The sequence below is a fragment of the Mauremys mutica genome, chromosome 9 (assembly GCF_020497125.1).
Source record: "Mauremys mutica isolate MM-2020 ecotype Southern chromosome 9, ASM2049712v1, whole genome shotgun sequence".
Lineage (NCBI taxonomy): Eukaryota > Metazoa > Chordata > Testudines > Geoemydidae > Mauremys > Mauremys mutica.
The window spans coordinates 83481414-83495547 of record NC_059080.1 but is presented as its reverse complement, the minus strand read 5'-3'; the positions used below and the strand labels follow the sequence as shown (position 1 = coordinate 83495547).

The following is a 14134-nucleotide window of genomic DNA, read 5'->3' as shown; positions in this document are numbered from 1 at the left end:
TCAGTATGATTCCACATGTTGATTCCAATTTCTTTTTTTAAAAACTTAAAATATTACACACACAAAAACCTATGTGAAAAAAGTATTAAGTTTGTAAAGGCAAACATTGAAAAGTTAGGAGATGCTAGAATTAAGGTGGCCCATGCCCTCTTGTGCATACACATTATGATAGTCTTTGAGCTTACTTTCATAGGACCCTGAAATTTGTCCATTATTTCATACATTCTTAGATATGAAGGCCATAAGGGACCATTGTGATAATCTAATCTCTCCTCTTGCATGACGCAGGCCATATATGTAGCTCAGTGATTCCTGCATCTATGCCAACAACTAGTGGTTGAACCACAAGATTCAACAGAAAGACAACACTTAAACATAGGTGACTATATGCCTTGGGCAGTTAAGACAGAAATACAGTATTGATGAAAGAGTTTTTATTATTATTTACATTTAAATCAGACTTTATGAATCTCATGGGTCTGTTTCTATGATCTGAACTGAAATAAAGGAGATGAGGTTGCTGATGAGGGAAGGAAATAGTAGCTTAATTTCTTTTGGGTAGGCAGTTGATGTCAGTGGAGTTGTGCCAGTGACTTGAGAGCAGAAATTTGCCTAGAGGGCTGACGGATTTGTGTATTTCTGCAAAATATCACTGGATTAAGCAGTGGAAAAAACTAGAATCAAAGGGAGGTTAGAATGTTTAGAGCCGATAGAAGGGTATTAAAAAGATCATCCTCAGCTTTATTTTATGCAAAAGCTTTGAATAGGGCCCGTTTCAGCTTGAGTATAGTTCATTATACATAATTGTGTACGAAATGTGTATTTTATAAAAGTAATATTTTTTTTAGATGAAGAATTGGAAAAGAATGAATTGCTGCCACCTGTTGAATCAGGTATGAATGGATCTTGTTGAAATTGTTCATCTGACAATTTTTAATAATTTTTCATTTTCAAGAGTTGATTTTTTTCCTCTGTTTTTTCATTTAGAGGCTAATAGCCAATTTCGTTGTGAACATGTCAAGACTGAACATGTACGTTTTTAAAATTCACACTAGAATTTGTGTTAATATTTTGCATATTGTAATACTGCAAAATTTGTGCTTCACCAAATTTATTCATTTATACTTACAGAACCAGAAAGAGCAAGTGACCCCCAGAAAACTTTCCAGAGGACAATTTCGGTAGGTATTGTTTAATGTAATTGGTGGATGTTTACATTGTCCAGGTCAAAATGCTTCTCTCTTCAGCTGAATTACATAAGAGATTAATTTATTTTATGTGTCCTGCTCAGTAACATGTTCATAATTGTAAGTGAAGATGCCTCAAAATCCATTAAAAATAAACAGTTCATTACTCTCATCAGCACTAGCTTCTGGGCCAAATCCAGCAAAGCTTAACTTGAAGTATGTGAGCAGTCCCATTGAAATAATTAAAGTTAAGCATGTGCTTAAGTCCTTTGCTATACTGAGGCTTCTGTAAGGTGTCTTGTTCTGTAATTCCCTTTTTTCACCTGAACTTGGCTAAATGGTGTGTACTTTCCATTTGAATGTTTGCCTTGCCACAGTTACTCATGCATTTCTCACCTCTGGACGGGACTACTATAATGTGCATTACTTGGAATTAGTTCTGAATATCACTCAGGGTATATCTATATAGCAGCTGGGAGGGTGATTCCCAGCATGGGCAGACAGATGTGCTAGGTCTGCTTGAGCTAGCGTGCTAAAAATAGTGTGGCTGTGGTGGCAAGAGTGGCAGCTTGAGCTAGCTGTCTGTGCCATCCTGTCCACACTTCTGTATGTGTCTGTCTGCCTGCATGGGGAATCACGCTCCAAGCGGCTGTGAAGACATACCCTCAGGAACTTCAGCTAAGGTCTGGTCTAACATCCATTGAAGTCAGTAGGAGTTGATTTGAGCCCCTAGTGCAGGTAGCAGCTCTCCACTTTACCTGTGTATCAAGCTCTGCACTGGTTTGGACTTCCTCCATTCCTGCATTTATTTAGCTGACATGCTAAAAAAACCAACCAACCAACCTAGGTTTAATCTTTAAAAAAAAATTAAATAAAAAGATTTTATGTGCTATTTTCCATGCTTTTTTGTTTGTTAATAGGGTTCTGTTCTTGGTGGGGAGAAAACCGCCAAAGGAAAAAGTCATTTTTTAAAAGTAAATTATCTCATATGAACCACTTTTAAAGAAATCACATTACGAGATATGTAATATGTAATGAAAGTTAAACTGGATTTGTCACATTTGTTCAATACAGGTTGAAGCTGGAGGCAGAGGGAACTTACCAATGTACTGTTACAGGCTTGATTTTTGATGTAACCAAGGCTGCTGTAATCAAATATTCTGTGTTGTCTTGGAGCAAACATGCTGATTATGTTAAAAAACCATGGATAGTCGGTGGCCCTATATTTGATGTCAGTTGTGACTCAGCCTCTGTTCTTACTTCCATTCAATTCCCACATTCCCTCAGCCTAAATGGTAAGTACCGTACATTGAGTTTAACAAATGTAGCTATCTATTGCTATTCATTATAAGAAATGTTAATGTTTTGGTATCTCTTTGCAGATCATGAATCTGACATGACATTCAAAGTTTTACATATTAAAAGTACTGGTCCAGCAATTGAGCCTTCTGTTGATCATTCAATGACACATGTCAAATGGCATGTGAGTTCTCTCTCTCCAGTAGGACCGGTTATTCAAACACAAGAGCCAGTACATTACAATGGGGCTGTAATTTTATACAAAGTTGTCAATAATCACCCTTCCTTATCATTTCGTGTGTATGTAGCAACAAACAATGATTCGTTTATAAAGGTAAGATCTGTTTTTTTAACTTGCCCGTGGAAAGTGCTCAGATTCAATATAAATATGCCCGAATGTTGATCATTAAAATGTTGACATTGTCATGTAGTTTAGGCCTCAGATCTGATGTACATCAAATTTATAATATGCCCATGTTGTTGTAGACGTAAAGAGTCTGATCTTCCAATAGAGTGTCTCACATGCAGAGGTCTAGGAGTCATTGGGAATTCCATGCATTGAGGACTTGCAGGATCAGGATGAGGACTAGAATGGTTCAACTCCCAGACTAGCTCATACTCTGGGTATGTCTACACTACCCTCCGGATTGGCGGGTAGCGATCAGTTTATCGGGGATCGATATATCGCGTCTCATCTAGACGCGATATATATCGATCCCCGAACGCGCTCCTGTCGACTCTGGAACTCCACCGGAGCGAGTGGCGGTAGCGGAGTCGACGGGGAGCCGTGGCTGTCAATCCCGCGCCGTGAGGACGGGAGGTAAGTCGAAATAAGATACTTTGACTTCAGCTACGCTATGCACGTAGCTGAAGTTGCGTATCTTACATCGACCCCGCTCCCTAGTGTAGACCAGGCCTCTGTCATTCATACTCATTGTTTGTGACAGAATTGACCTTTGAACTGCCCCATGTAACATAATAGTGAGAGAATGAAATTTGAAAGTTACTGAAGAATAGACACTTGGCAGGACTCACTCTGATCAACAGTCAGCATTATAATGCTGTTTGCAAGGGGTTGACAATAGGTCCGCTCTTTGCTTTTATTCAATATTTTACCATACAATCCCAGAGGAGGTTAAATAAGAAGTCAACATGTTGGCAGGAAGTTTTCTCAATGGCAGTGGAAAGTGCTCAGCACCTCAGAGGATAGGGTTCAATGAAACTAGAGAAAGCAGAAGAATGTTTCTCTGGTGGTTCCTTGCTAATGAATGCTTTTGTAAATTTGTATATTGCTTTTTATAAGGCTTGATGTGTGGAAAGGCTTGTATGTGGTAAAAAGGGATATTAGTAATGAGCAGAAATGAAAGTAGTAAGTAGCACTTTAAAAAAAGCCCTATAGACAATCACATTGATTATTTGCATAATGCGATATCATCCGAATGCAGTGGCTTACTCATCTGCACAGGGTGAAGACTCCATCAATATCTGATTGGGGAGGGATCTGGGTGCCTTGAGCACATAAACCTGTCTAGCTGTGAGTGAGAATATATTCCATGATCTGTAAATGTTTGATTTGACCATTTACTTTCCAAGGAAAAGCATTGCCATCCATTACTAAAACTGGGGATAGAGAAAATCACAAGGAAGTTTAGAAGCACATAATTGTTTATGAAATTCTTTAATTTGTACACCAGGATGAGTATCAAGTAAAATGTATTTTTAAATTTTAGGATATCTCGAATGCAGTAAAACATTCTGATAAGAAATTCATCAAAATTGACAAGCCCCCAGTTTGTAAAAAACTACAAGATGGAAAGAGATACAGATTAATAAGTGAATCAGAAGCTGAAATAACTCCTGAGGTATGTTCTAGATGAATACATAATTGGGCTGTCAATGTGCATATCACAGCTCAGCTGAAAACATTTTGTGAAAAATACAGATTTTGTCATTTAAACGTCTCATAAATTCAGGGCATGCATCAGTGTAAATGAATTCCAGCACATTTGTTTGTTATCATTACAGGAAAGCTATACCCTTAGAAACTCTAAAACTATAGGGATTCATCCGGGCTCCCCGTGAAATCATTGGCAAACTTCCTGTTGGCTTCATTGCGGCCAGGGTTACACTCCAGATCTATGCCACAGCTTTTCCAAAAGCTGCCTTTTTATGTTCAAGCTATTTTAACGCTTATAGTAAATGTTTCAGCTTTTTAAAAAAAACGATTTACATTTTTTAGGAAATGGAATTTGTTGATGGCTCTCTCTTAAAATTAAAAAGTTATTTTGAAGTCTACTTGGAGCAACCTATGGAGTTTACATTATCTTTGATTGAACTCGAGTCTGAAGAAATTGTCTGGAAAGCAAAACTAAGAGAATGTGAGTATTTTTTGTGTTTGACAGCTATAGTTTGTTTCTGCTGAAAACTCGTGGTTTGGGTCAAATTCTGCTTCCATTGAAGTCACCAGATCTGGAACTGAAAATGCCAAAACACCAGGAAAAGACAGCTGTGATCCTTGTGGCTAGGACAGAGGCAGGGAATATTGGAAAATGTAATGTAATTTATATTAATTTAAATATTATGTATAATATAAAATATCTCAACATTTTATAACTTTTATTTTGTGGGTTTACACATGTGCTGCAGTAGAAGTGCAGTTATGAGAGCATAACATCATTACAATCTCAGAAATGAGAATGACAAAATATAATTTCAACTTGGTTAATAACATATGTATAATATACATTTGAAAAGGAGCAAAGGCCTGAATATATATTTACATGAGCATAGTATAAATACGAATTTGCCCAAAACACTAGACATAGAGCACTGATTACTCTGATTTAGTTTTTGGTACATGGTGGAACTTTACCCTGCAAAATATTTATTTATTTATTTGTTTGTTTATTTGTATAGCTAATATTACCCAGATTTTTAGATAACCAAGACTGAAAGATGCCCAACAATCAGTGTAAAATAAATATTTATACAATACAGAGTTTTATGACTTTAGATCTAGTGATATAACAATAATTATAATAATATTGTACTTTGTCATTTTCCAAAATGTTTCTTCCCTGTTTTACTCAAGTAGATTGATTTTCTAACAAGTTGCTATTCATTATGAAAGTCTGTAGGGATGTGAATGAATCTCGGTAATGAAATAAATACAGAGAGGAATAGATATTAGGATATATGGGAACTGTGTTTCAAAAAAGATTTAGTTCATGAATGTTATGTAAATATCATGTTATGCTGATTTAGAATAACATAACATTATAGTAGAACTGTGCTTATTTACACTGATGATTGAGAACCCGTTAGAAGATGGTCAGAATTAGCCAAGGGTTAAATCTTAACTTCCATGGGTTTGGATCAGGTTATTTATCAATTAACCAAACAATAAAAATTGAAAGAATTTCACATTGCAGAATAGACTGTTTTAATTTATTTTGGCAAGAGTGGTTGAGTTCTAATTATTAAAGATAATACATCATATTATACATACTGTCAAATATTTGATAAAAGTAACAAAATCATAGCAAACTGATATCTCATTACAGTACCCTACTGTTAAGTCTTTGCTGAGCAGTGGAAGAGACTAATAATTTTTCTATGTGAGAATTATTGTATTTGTGGATTAGCAGTGAGAATTATTGTAGTGCCTTTCATTTACTCCAGAAAACATTTATGTTTTAACAGGTGACTGGATACTACATGACCAGAACAAGAATGAGCAGAAAAGAAACACAATCAGTAAGTTATATACAAGAAAAGTGGGTACTACATGATTTATATTCTTTACAACTCGGTTGTGCTGTGTAAGGTTCCTCCCTCTCAGGGTTAGCGCACCCCTTCCGGCAGCGTTGGAGAGTCAGTAGGTTGGCCAGATGTTTGTCAGGGTGGCATGACTTGCAGCCATGTAACTGCCCATTTAGCACTTCCCATCTCTACCGGGGGCCCCAGCACACTGCCCATCAGCAGGGGTCCCCGGTCCCTGGTTGTGGTGCCACCAACAGTCTGTGACTCTGGACCTGCAGAGTTAGGGTTGCCAGGTGTCCAGTTTTCAACCAGAAAGTTTGGTAGAAAAAGGAACCTGACCGTGTCTGGTCAAATGTATTGACTAGACACCCAAAGTCCGGTTACTGTGGGAAGGGGAGGCAAGGAGGTGCCGGGTCGTCACCTGTGCCAGCTCCTACTCAGCTGGGGCTGCCTCCTACCTACACTGGGTGGCTGCAGCTCCCAGTCCTGGCTCTGCAGGCGAGTCCCTCCTGACCCGGGCAGAGGGGAGTGTTGGGGAGAGGGAAAAAGGATTCAGTGATGGGGGTGACCCTCAGGGGCAGGGTCTCAGGGGGGAAGAGGCGGGGCAGTTCCGGCCCTCCTGCTGGAGTGTCCGTTTTTTAAATATTACAAAGTTGGCAACCCCAGTCGGGGGTTGATCAGTGAACCAATGCGTGGCCCGCAGCCTCCTGGCTGGGGCAAGCAACCATTAAACAGTCTCTGAGGCTCCAGCCCCTCTGGGTGGGGCGAAGTAAGCAAACAGTCTATAGCCCTCAGCCTCCTGGCTGGGGCAGGCACCCACCAAACAGTCTCTGGGCTCAGGTCCCTTTGGGATGTGTGCTGAGCAACAGTCACTGGCTCAGGCCTAAGTTTCGTGCCCGGTCAGCTCTCGAGTGTGGGGTGGGGAAAGGAGACCCATGCCCACCCTGATCTACTGGGTCCCAGCCTAGGAGCCTAGCAGTGGAAGGCAATCCCACCGGGGGTCAGCAGGGAAGCTGGCGGTTGCTGCTTTGCATCCCAGCAGCCCAACTAGACCAGTGTCTGGTTTCGCTGGGCAACTTCCTACCAGTTCCTGTGGGTGTCACTCCCTTGCAGCCCAGTTCTGGCTTGCAGGCTTGCAGTAGGGCGGCCCTTGCTCCAGTCTCTTCCCAGTGTCTTCCGTCTTCTGGGGCAGTAGGTCGCTGGTCTTCGCCGTGACTGGTCCTGGACCTCACTGAGGGCTCAGCTCTCTGAGAGAGCTGTCTGCCTCTTTCTATGGTCCAGCTGAACTGAGCTGCAGGGCCCTACTTTTATACTTTCTGCCTTGCCCCTGCACTTCCTGGGGAGGGTAGGACAGGGTTAACTGCATTTAGCGAATTAAAGATTATGTCATGTGATGAAATCTCCAGGAATATGTCCAACCAAAATTGGCAACCTTAGCTGCGCCTCCCAAGGGAAGTTAACCTCCTCTGCACTGGAGAGAGGCCACTCTGCTTCACTACATGCTGATTAAGCACAGGAGAAGAATATATGATACAAAAAAGTAAAATCAGTTGTCATCTGCTCCTTAGGTAACAGAAGACGGAAATCAAGCATCAGCCTTTCTGATGAAGAATTTTATAATAAAAGGCTAAAGGGTAGAGATATTTCAGGTAGAGAATTTTTGTGTGGTTCAAAAATATTTATTTAAAGTTCATTTTATCCTATTTATTTATTTCTTAGGGTTAAATGTTAAATTGGCCTCCACAAATCTGACCACAGAATTTATGGGGATGGAAACCTGCATTTGTGGGTGCAGAAGGCATCAATATACCTCATTTGTAGGAACAAATGTTTTCTTGTATGACCATAGGTTGATGCATACATGAAGACAAAAGAGCTGCTTTTGAAGAATTTTTGCTATAGTGCTGGATTTATTTTTCCAGAAGAACTCTCCACCGATGACTGGGACCAGATCTTCACAAAGTTCAGCTCCTATTCTGGCATCTGAAAGTAGTAGCCTGATTTTTCAGAAGTGCTCAGGACCAGTAGCTCTCACTGAGAAGTCAGTGGGACTCAAGCACACGCTTATGTACTTTGCTGAATCAAGGCCTTGATTCAATAGGTTCCAATGTCAGATGCACCTGCTGCTACTGGATATGCTAACAGATAAGAGGTTGCACGGATAATTCTAGATACCTCTAAGAATCTTAGCTTTATTTTTCTTCCAAACATATTGCTAAAATTTCAGCCTTGCTGGCTTTCCTAATGGTTACTCTGAGAAATTATAGACATGATAGGGTTAATTACCAAAATGTCATACAGAGGAATATCATATTACAGTAGACACTATTCAAAATTGTACATTTGGATCCAGTTTCTGTTTTCAATTTCATATATATAAAGTTTTAGCTCAGAACTTTACATTACATTTTTAACCCCACCTTGACAGTGTTTGGATTCTGTCCAGGAAAGGGATACATCTTTTGCTTTCAGTACCTATTTCTTTCTCATACAAAGAAAATAATGATAATATTTGAATAAGGTGATATTCAAGAAATGCAGAAAGAATCAGGTTTCAGTTGCATGTCAATGATAGCCTCTCTCTATAGTGCTATGTGGTGGCTTTTAGCCACTAGAGGGAGCTATTTAATCATTTAAAAACTTCATTTACAGTCTTTTATAAAATGATCCATTGAAATAGAAATCTGATTAGACCATTGATGTTCTGACTAGATAGATATAACCATGCAGGTTGTGACTTCTTACTAATGTAATTATTACAAAGGTATACTAATCATCGCTCTCTGTAAGCAGTAGCACACTTTTAGATAGACTTCTGCTAGATACCTGCATTTTTCAGATAATTGAAGGAACTTGGCTTGCAGTTTTCAGATGCATATGCAGCATTAGTATCTGAGTATTCTGTGTAACAGCATATCTAGATGTTTCAGACTTGTGCATTTTTTCCACTAGACAAGTAGCTGTTTATCAGAAAAACTTTTCAAGTCCTGGGAACGAAAACTAAATTCAAGATATTTTTGCAACCTAGGACATTTTTCACTTCTTCTTCAGGTGACTTTTCATCGCTCCTGACTCTTACTTTGCTTGTCTTGTCAGTTCCTATACTGCATGGTAAGCTAGTAAGTCAGTACAGTTTTCATTAGTCAGCATTATAGCAGCATCAATAAAAGAAGTGAAAATGCAGCTTCAGCTCACTAATATGATCACCGTCGTCGTCAGGGCCGGCTCCAGGCACCAGCCCAGCAAGCAGCTGCTTGGGGCAGCCAACGGTGAGGGGTGGCACGTCCGGGTCTTCGGCGGCAATTCGGCCGCGGGTCCCTCACTCCCTCTCGGAGCAAAGGACCAGCCGCCGAATTGCTGCCGAAGACTGAAGCAGCAGTGGTAGAGCTGCAGATCATGATCGCAGTTTTTTTTTTTGTTTGTTTTTTTTGGCTGCTTGGGGCGGCAAAAACCCTGGAGCTGGCCCTGTTCATCGTATGGTCTCCTTGTTGCAGCTGATTTGTATCCCGTGTGTTTTTTAGATGGAACTAAAGCTAAAACTACGTTAACTGATCAGCAACTGATGACTCTTGCAAAGAAGATGGGTAAAGATTGGAAAGAAATTGGGATTGAATGTCTTAAATTAGAAATGAAAGATATTCAGCAGATTCAGGCAAAAGAAGAAGAGGTTAATGTTCATAAATTCCTGATGTTGGAGAAGTGGAGGAAAGGTGAAAAGAGTAATGGAACTGCGCAAAATTTGTATGACAGTCTCAAGGATCATGTGTCATATGAAATAATACAAATACTGGAAGGTACACATCAACTTTTCTTTATACTTCATTATGTGATTGTGTTTCAGACATGCTTTTGGTTTCAGTTTCAGAGAATTCACTAGACACCCTAATATATATTTGTATTGTGTAAATAAAACATGAAGTTTTCCCCCTTAATGTTGATTCAACTGTTTTTCATTTTACTTTATAATTCTAGTATTTTATACTTGCTTTTTTAAAAAATATTTTGGAGTGACTAATACTTAGAACAGTTGGTATAGCTCCATGTCAGTTAAAATCAACAACCCTTATAAACCCAAGCAAAATCTTATTTTTATTACAGAGCTCATTGCAGAAATGTCTATACCTTTGTTCCTAGATATTTTAGTAACATTAAAGGTGCACCTTTACCCAAGCTTATTGCGGCCTTGATCGTGCAAACACTTTTGTATGTACTTACCTTTATGCACATTGATTTCAATGGGACTACTCATGTTTGTAAAGTCAAGCACGTGCAGGGCTGTTTGGAGAATTGGAGCCTAAACTGATCCAGGGAAGGTCTTTCTGAAGGGGAAAATTAGCTTAAAATTATATCTGTATAGTGTTATAAGATTTTTATGTACATTTGTTATTATTATTACTATTTAACAATTCTATTGCAGTAGCACCTAGAGGCCAACTAATATATACATATGTATGTTCATTTCCTCAGGGTTTTTGTAGCAGACATGAGTTCATGGAGAAACAGCTAAAAGGAGAACTCTCAGGGACATTCAACTGCATAATGGTTTAAACTTTTCATATTGTTAAATGTGATTTAATTGTGGACTCTCTCTACAGTTTGGAACTCAGGAGACCAGTTATGAAGATACAAGCCATAAACAATCTTTGGAAAAGTTTAGACAAAACATTATTTTGGGAAAGAGTGTGAATTGAATTTTGCACCAATGTAAATGAATTTAACATTTTCAGGAGTAATTATTCAAATGTTTGGATACCAGTCATATTAACAATATAGTTGTCACTGAAGCAGCAATCCTAATGCAATTTGAATCTCCCACTGACTTCATGTCTCCTTTGAACCATTCCTGCTAGGTGCTGAGCAACTCATGTGAGCTGTTTTAACCCACTCTTGAAAACAGCTCACCCTTTCCAACTATTTGACAATATTAAGCATTTTTATCCTGTTCCATGGGTGATTTCCACAGAGATTAGAAATGTCTTGAGGGGCTCATCATCACCTATAAAACAATACTGCCAATTTCACTGGGTACAAAACATTTCTCTGTACATACATTCAGAGGCTCAGGATGGGTTGCCATGTCAATGGTGCATAAACCCCTCATGGTAATGCAATTACATGATCATTGTGTGTGTTTGTATATACCGCCTCTTTGCTAGGCTGGTTTTATGTTTATTCATACGTGAAACATTAGTTTCAATGTAGCACCAATATGTACTAAAGGGAGCTTTAACTTTTCTCTGGCAGAGCCATGTTGGCTCTTCGTGTCTAGTTGTTCACACATTTCTTATAAGATGAGTTTGTATGTTGTATAGATTTTTGTTGTATTATAATCAGTGTAAAATTAAATGCATTTATAGTGTTGGATTTTTTTTACTGTTTTTAACTTAAATTGAACATTAAAATGACAGGTGTGTAGGCTAGAAATAGAAAATTTACTAAAGGTTGCAGAAAAGCAAAAGGCCAATAGATAACTCAGCAAACAGAAAACACATTTATAGGTTTTTAAGCCTTTAAAATACTGTTATCTATAATACAGAACTGCTTCCTTGCAGTCAAGATTGTGGTCTAGTTTTAAGGGCTCCTGTGGATGTCTCTGTATTGTCTCCCTTTGAATGTGTACTGGTTATGTGTGCTTTTTAAATATGAATAAAAACTGAGAAATACCTATCCGCATTGGAATTTTGAGTTTTTAACATTTTATGCCACAAATAAAATATAATTTAAATGATATCGCAGGCTGATCTTATATCAGCATTCATCTTTGCAGCCCTCTACCAGTTCACTGTTAGATGAAATCCTGCTTACGCTTATATACATTCTTCTGTTAGGGGTCTTTGTATTCATGCTGATCTTATACATTCTGTTCTCATCCTTCTGAAAATGTGTATCTCTATAGTGCTATGTCCACTAACTATGAGTTCTTCTGGATCTTGCCCATAGCCTTTTTTTGTGTTAGGTGTGTTAGTTTACTCTATGCCTTGGTCCACTTTCTGCAGAACTTTCAGTAAAGTACTGGAATATCCCCTCCACATTCTAGACCAGGACTTTGAAACCACCAATAGTGTAGAACCAGCCCAGGTTTCATATCTAATCCAATGAATACTAGGACACAGCAGTGAAAGTCTAGTCAGGATGCACTGAATATTCATATAGAATAGACATGATCAATAGAGGTTATATCCATGCATAGACAGGAACCACAGAGTTAACCATGTCATGCATGAATGGAGTTCAACAACTCCGTGGCATTGGTCACCCTCCCCTGGACCTCTGAGGGCTCTCCACTAGCCCGAGAATTCCTTTGGATAGAGGAGGTAGAGAGTGAGTGAGCCAGGAAGCTGTTGGCTGGTTGGAGCAGGAGGAGTATTCTTCGAGTGATTGCTCATGTGTATTCCACAGTATGTGTGCGTGCTTGCCACGTGCACCGGTGTTGGAAGTTTTTCCCTTAGCAGTACCTGTACGGGGGGAGCACCGCTGCGACCCCTGGAGTGGCGCCTCTAAATCGCGCTATAAGGGGAGCTGCGCACTCCCCCCACCCAAAGTTCCTTGCTGCCAGTAAACGTAGTTGGAACTTCTGCTCCAGCTTTGCTGCAGCCTTTGTAGTTGACCCTAGTGGTACCATTAGTTTAGTTTTGTTAATAGTTTCAGTTGTTAAAGTGGGCTCGGGACATGCCCCGTGCCCCAGGCTTCAAGCCCTGCGACTCCTGTCGCCGTTCTACGCCAAGAAGTGATCCGCATGCTTAGTGTCTCCGCTGCTTGGGAGAGACTCACGTGAGTGAACGCTGCAAGATCTGCAGGTCATTCAAGCTGCAGACTAAGAAGGAGAGGGACATCAGGCTTCGCGCTGTCCTGATGGAATCGGCGCTGGCCCCAACTCCGACACACTGAATGGACTCGGCGCCCGGCACCGCGTCCTTAGTACGTAGTGAGGTCCCCTCCACTAGCTGGCACCGCTTCCCTTCCAAGAAGCAGGGGAAGACGTCCACGTCGCAGCGGCGCCAAGAGAAAGAGAGGGTGAGGCTGGTCCTGCGCTGGGCAGCCCTCGATACCGCCCCGGGCCCAAGGTCTCTGACTCGTGTTGAGCGGAGCAGCCAGGTACCGTCCACCTGTGCCTCTCCTGCCGTCAGGTTGCCGTTGACGCCGGAGGCCCTGCAGGCCACAGAAGACATCATGAGCTTACCGGTACCTGGGGCACCGCCGGCGCCAGGCCCCCAGTCCTGTGGCAAGCTGCTGTTGGGTGCTCATCAGACATCCCCGGAGTGGCACAGCCCTCACTCCGAGACATGCTCCTTGCCTCGTTCAGTGCGGTCATCTTGCAGCTCACTTCAACCATCCACACCTGTCAGGCCAACAGGCTCGCCGCTGGAACGGGAGTCTCGAGGCCCCTCCACGCCGCGCAGTGACAGGCGCAGGCACTGGGCCAGGTGCCTTAGACACTCCTCTTTGCGTTGCAGGTACCGCAGCCAGTCCCACCATCATTGACATCGACGCTCACGTTCGAATTCCCGCTTGGCCGGACGTTGCATGCGGGGCTCCCCTCGCCATTCACCGGCACTGGATCGCCGTAGCTCCAGACGCTGGGGCGGGTACCGGAGCAGCACGTCCACAGGGTACCGCTCCTCGATGTTAAGGTCCCGGAGCTGCGGAAGGCACCATAGCAGGCACCGTCATTCTCGCTGCTCCTATGGGACCGTGTGCTCGACGGTGACCTCAGCATCGGCACCCAGCCACCCATCTAGGGTCGTGCGGCTTAGCTGGAACAGCTGCTGCCACAAGGCCCTCAACTTGGTCAGTGGCAAGGGGCACCGTGGCAGGGACAGTGGTGTCAATGGGCACCGTGGCCGCAGATGCCCGCCCAGACGGGAACCTGCTCAGTGGCCGGGGTG

General features: G+C 41.3%; 1 protein-coding gene across 6 annotated transcripts in view; it reads left to right on the top strand.

The window, feature by feature from the left end:
- LOC123378064 (NACHT, LRR and PYD domains-containing protein 1b allele 5-like) overlaps positions 1-11915 on the top strand; it is a 36162-nt gene extending 24247 nt beyond the window's left edge. For all 6 annotated transcript variants that reach the window (XM_045031535.1, XM_045031537.1, XM_045031536.1 and 3 more), the window contains 11 exons: positions 849-893; positions 988-1031; positions 1132-1181; positions 2262-2482; positions 2570-2820; positions 4217-4348; positions 4726-4864; positions 6189-6242; positions 7817-7897; positions 9770-10042; positions 10716-11915. In XM_045031535.1, coding sequence (XP_044887470.1) covers positions 849-893; positions 988-1031; positions 1132-1181; positions 2262-2482; positions 2570-2820; positions 4217-4348; positions 4726-4864; positions 6189-6242; positions 7817-7897; positions 9770-10042; positions 10716-10726 — 1301 coding nt within the window. In that variant the 3' untranslated portion in view covers positions 10727-11915. The remainder of the gene's footprint in view (positions 1-848; positions 894-987; positions 1032-1131; positions 1182-2261; positions 2483-2569; positions 2821-4216; positions 4349-4725; positions 4865-6188; positions 6243-7816; positions 7898-9769; positions 10043-10715) is intronic.
- Positions 11916-14134: the final 2219 nt, after the last annotated feature.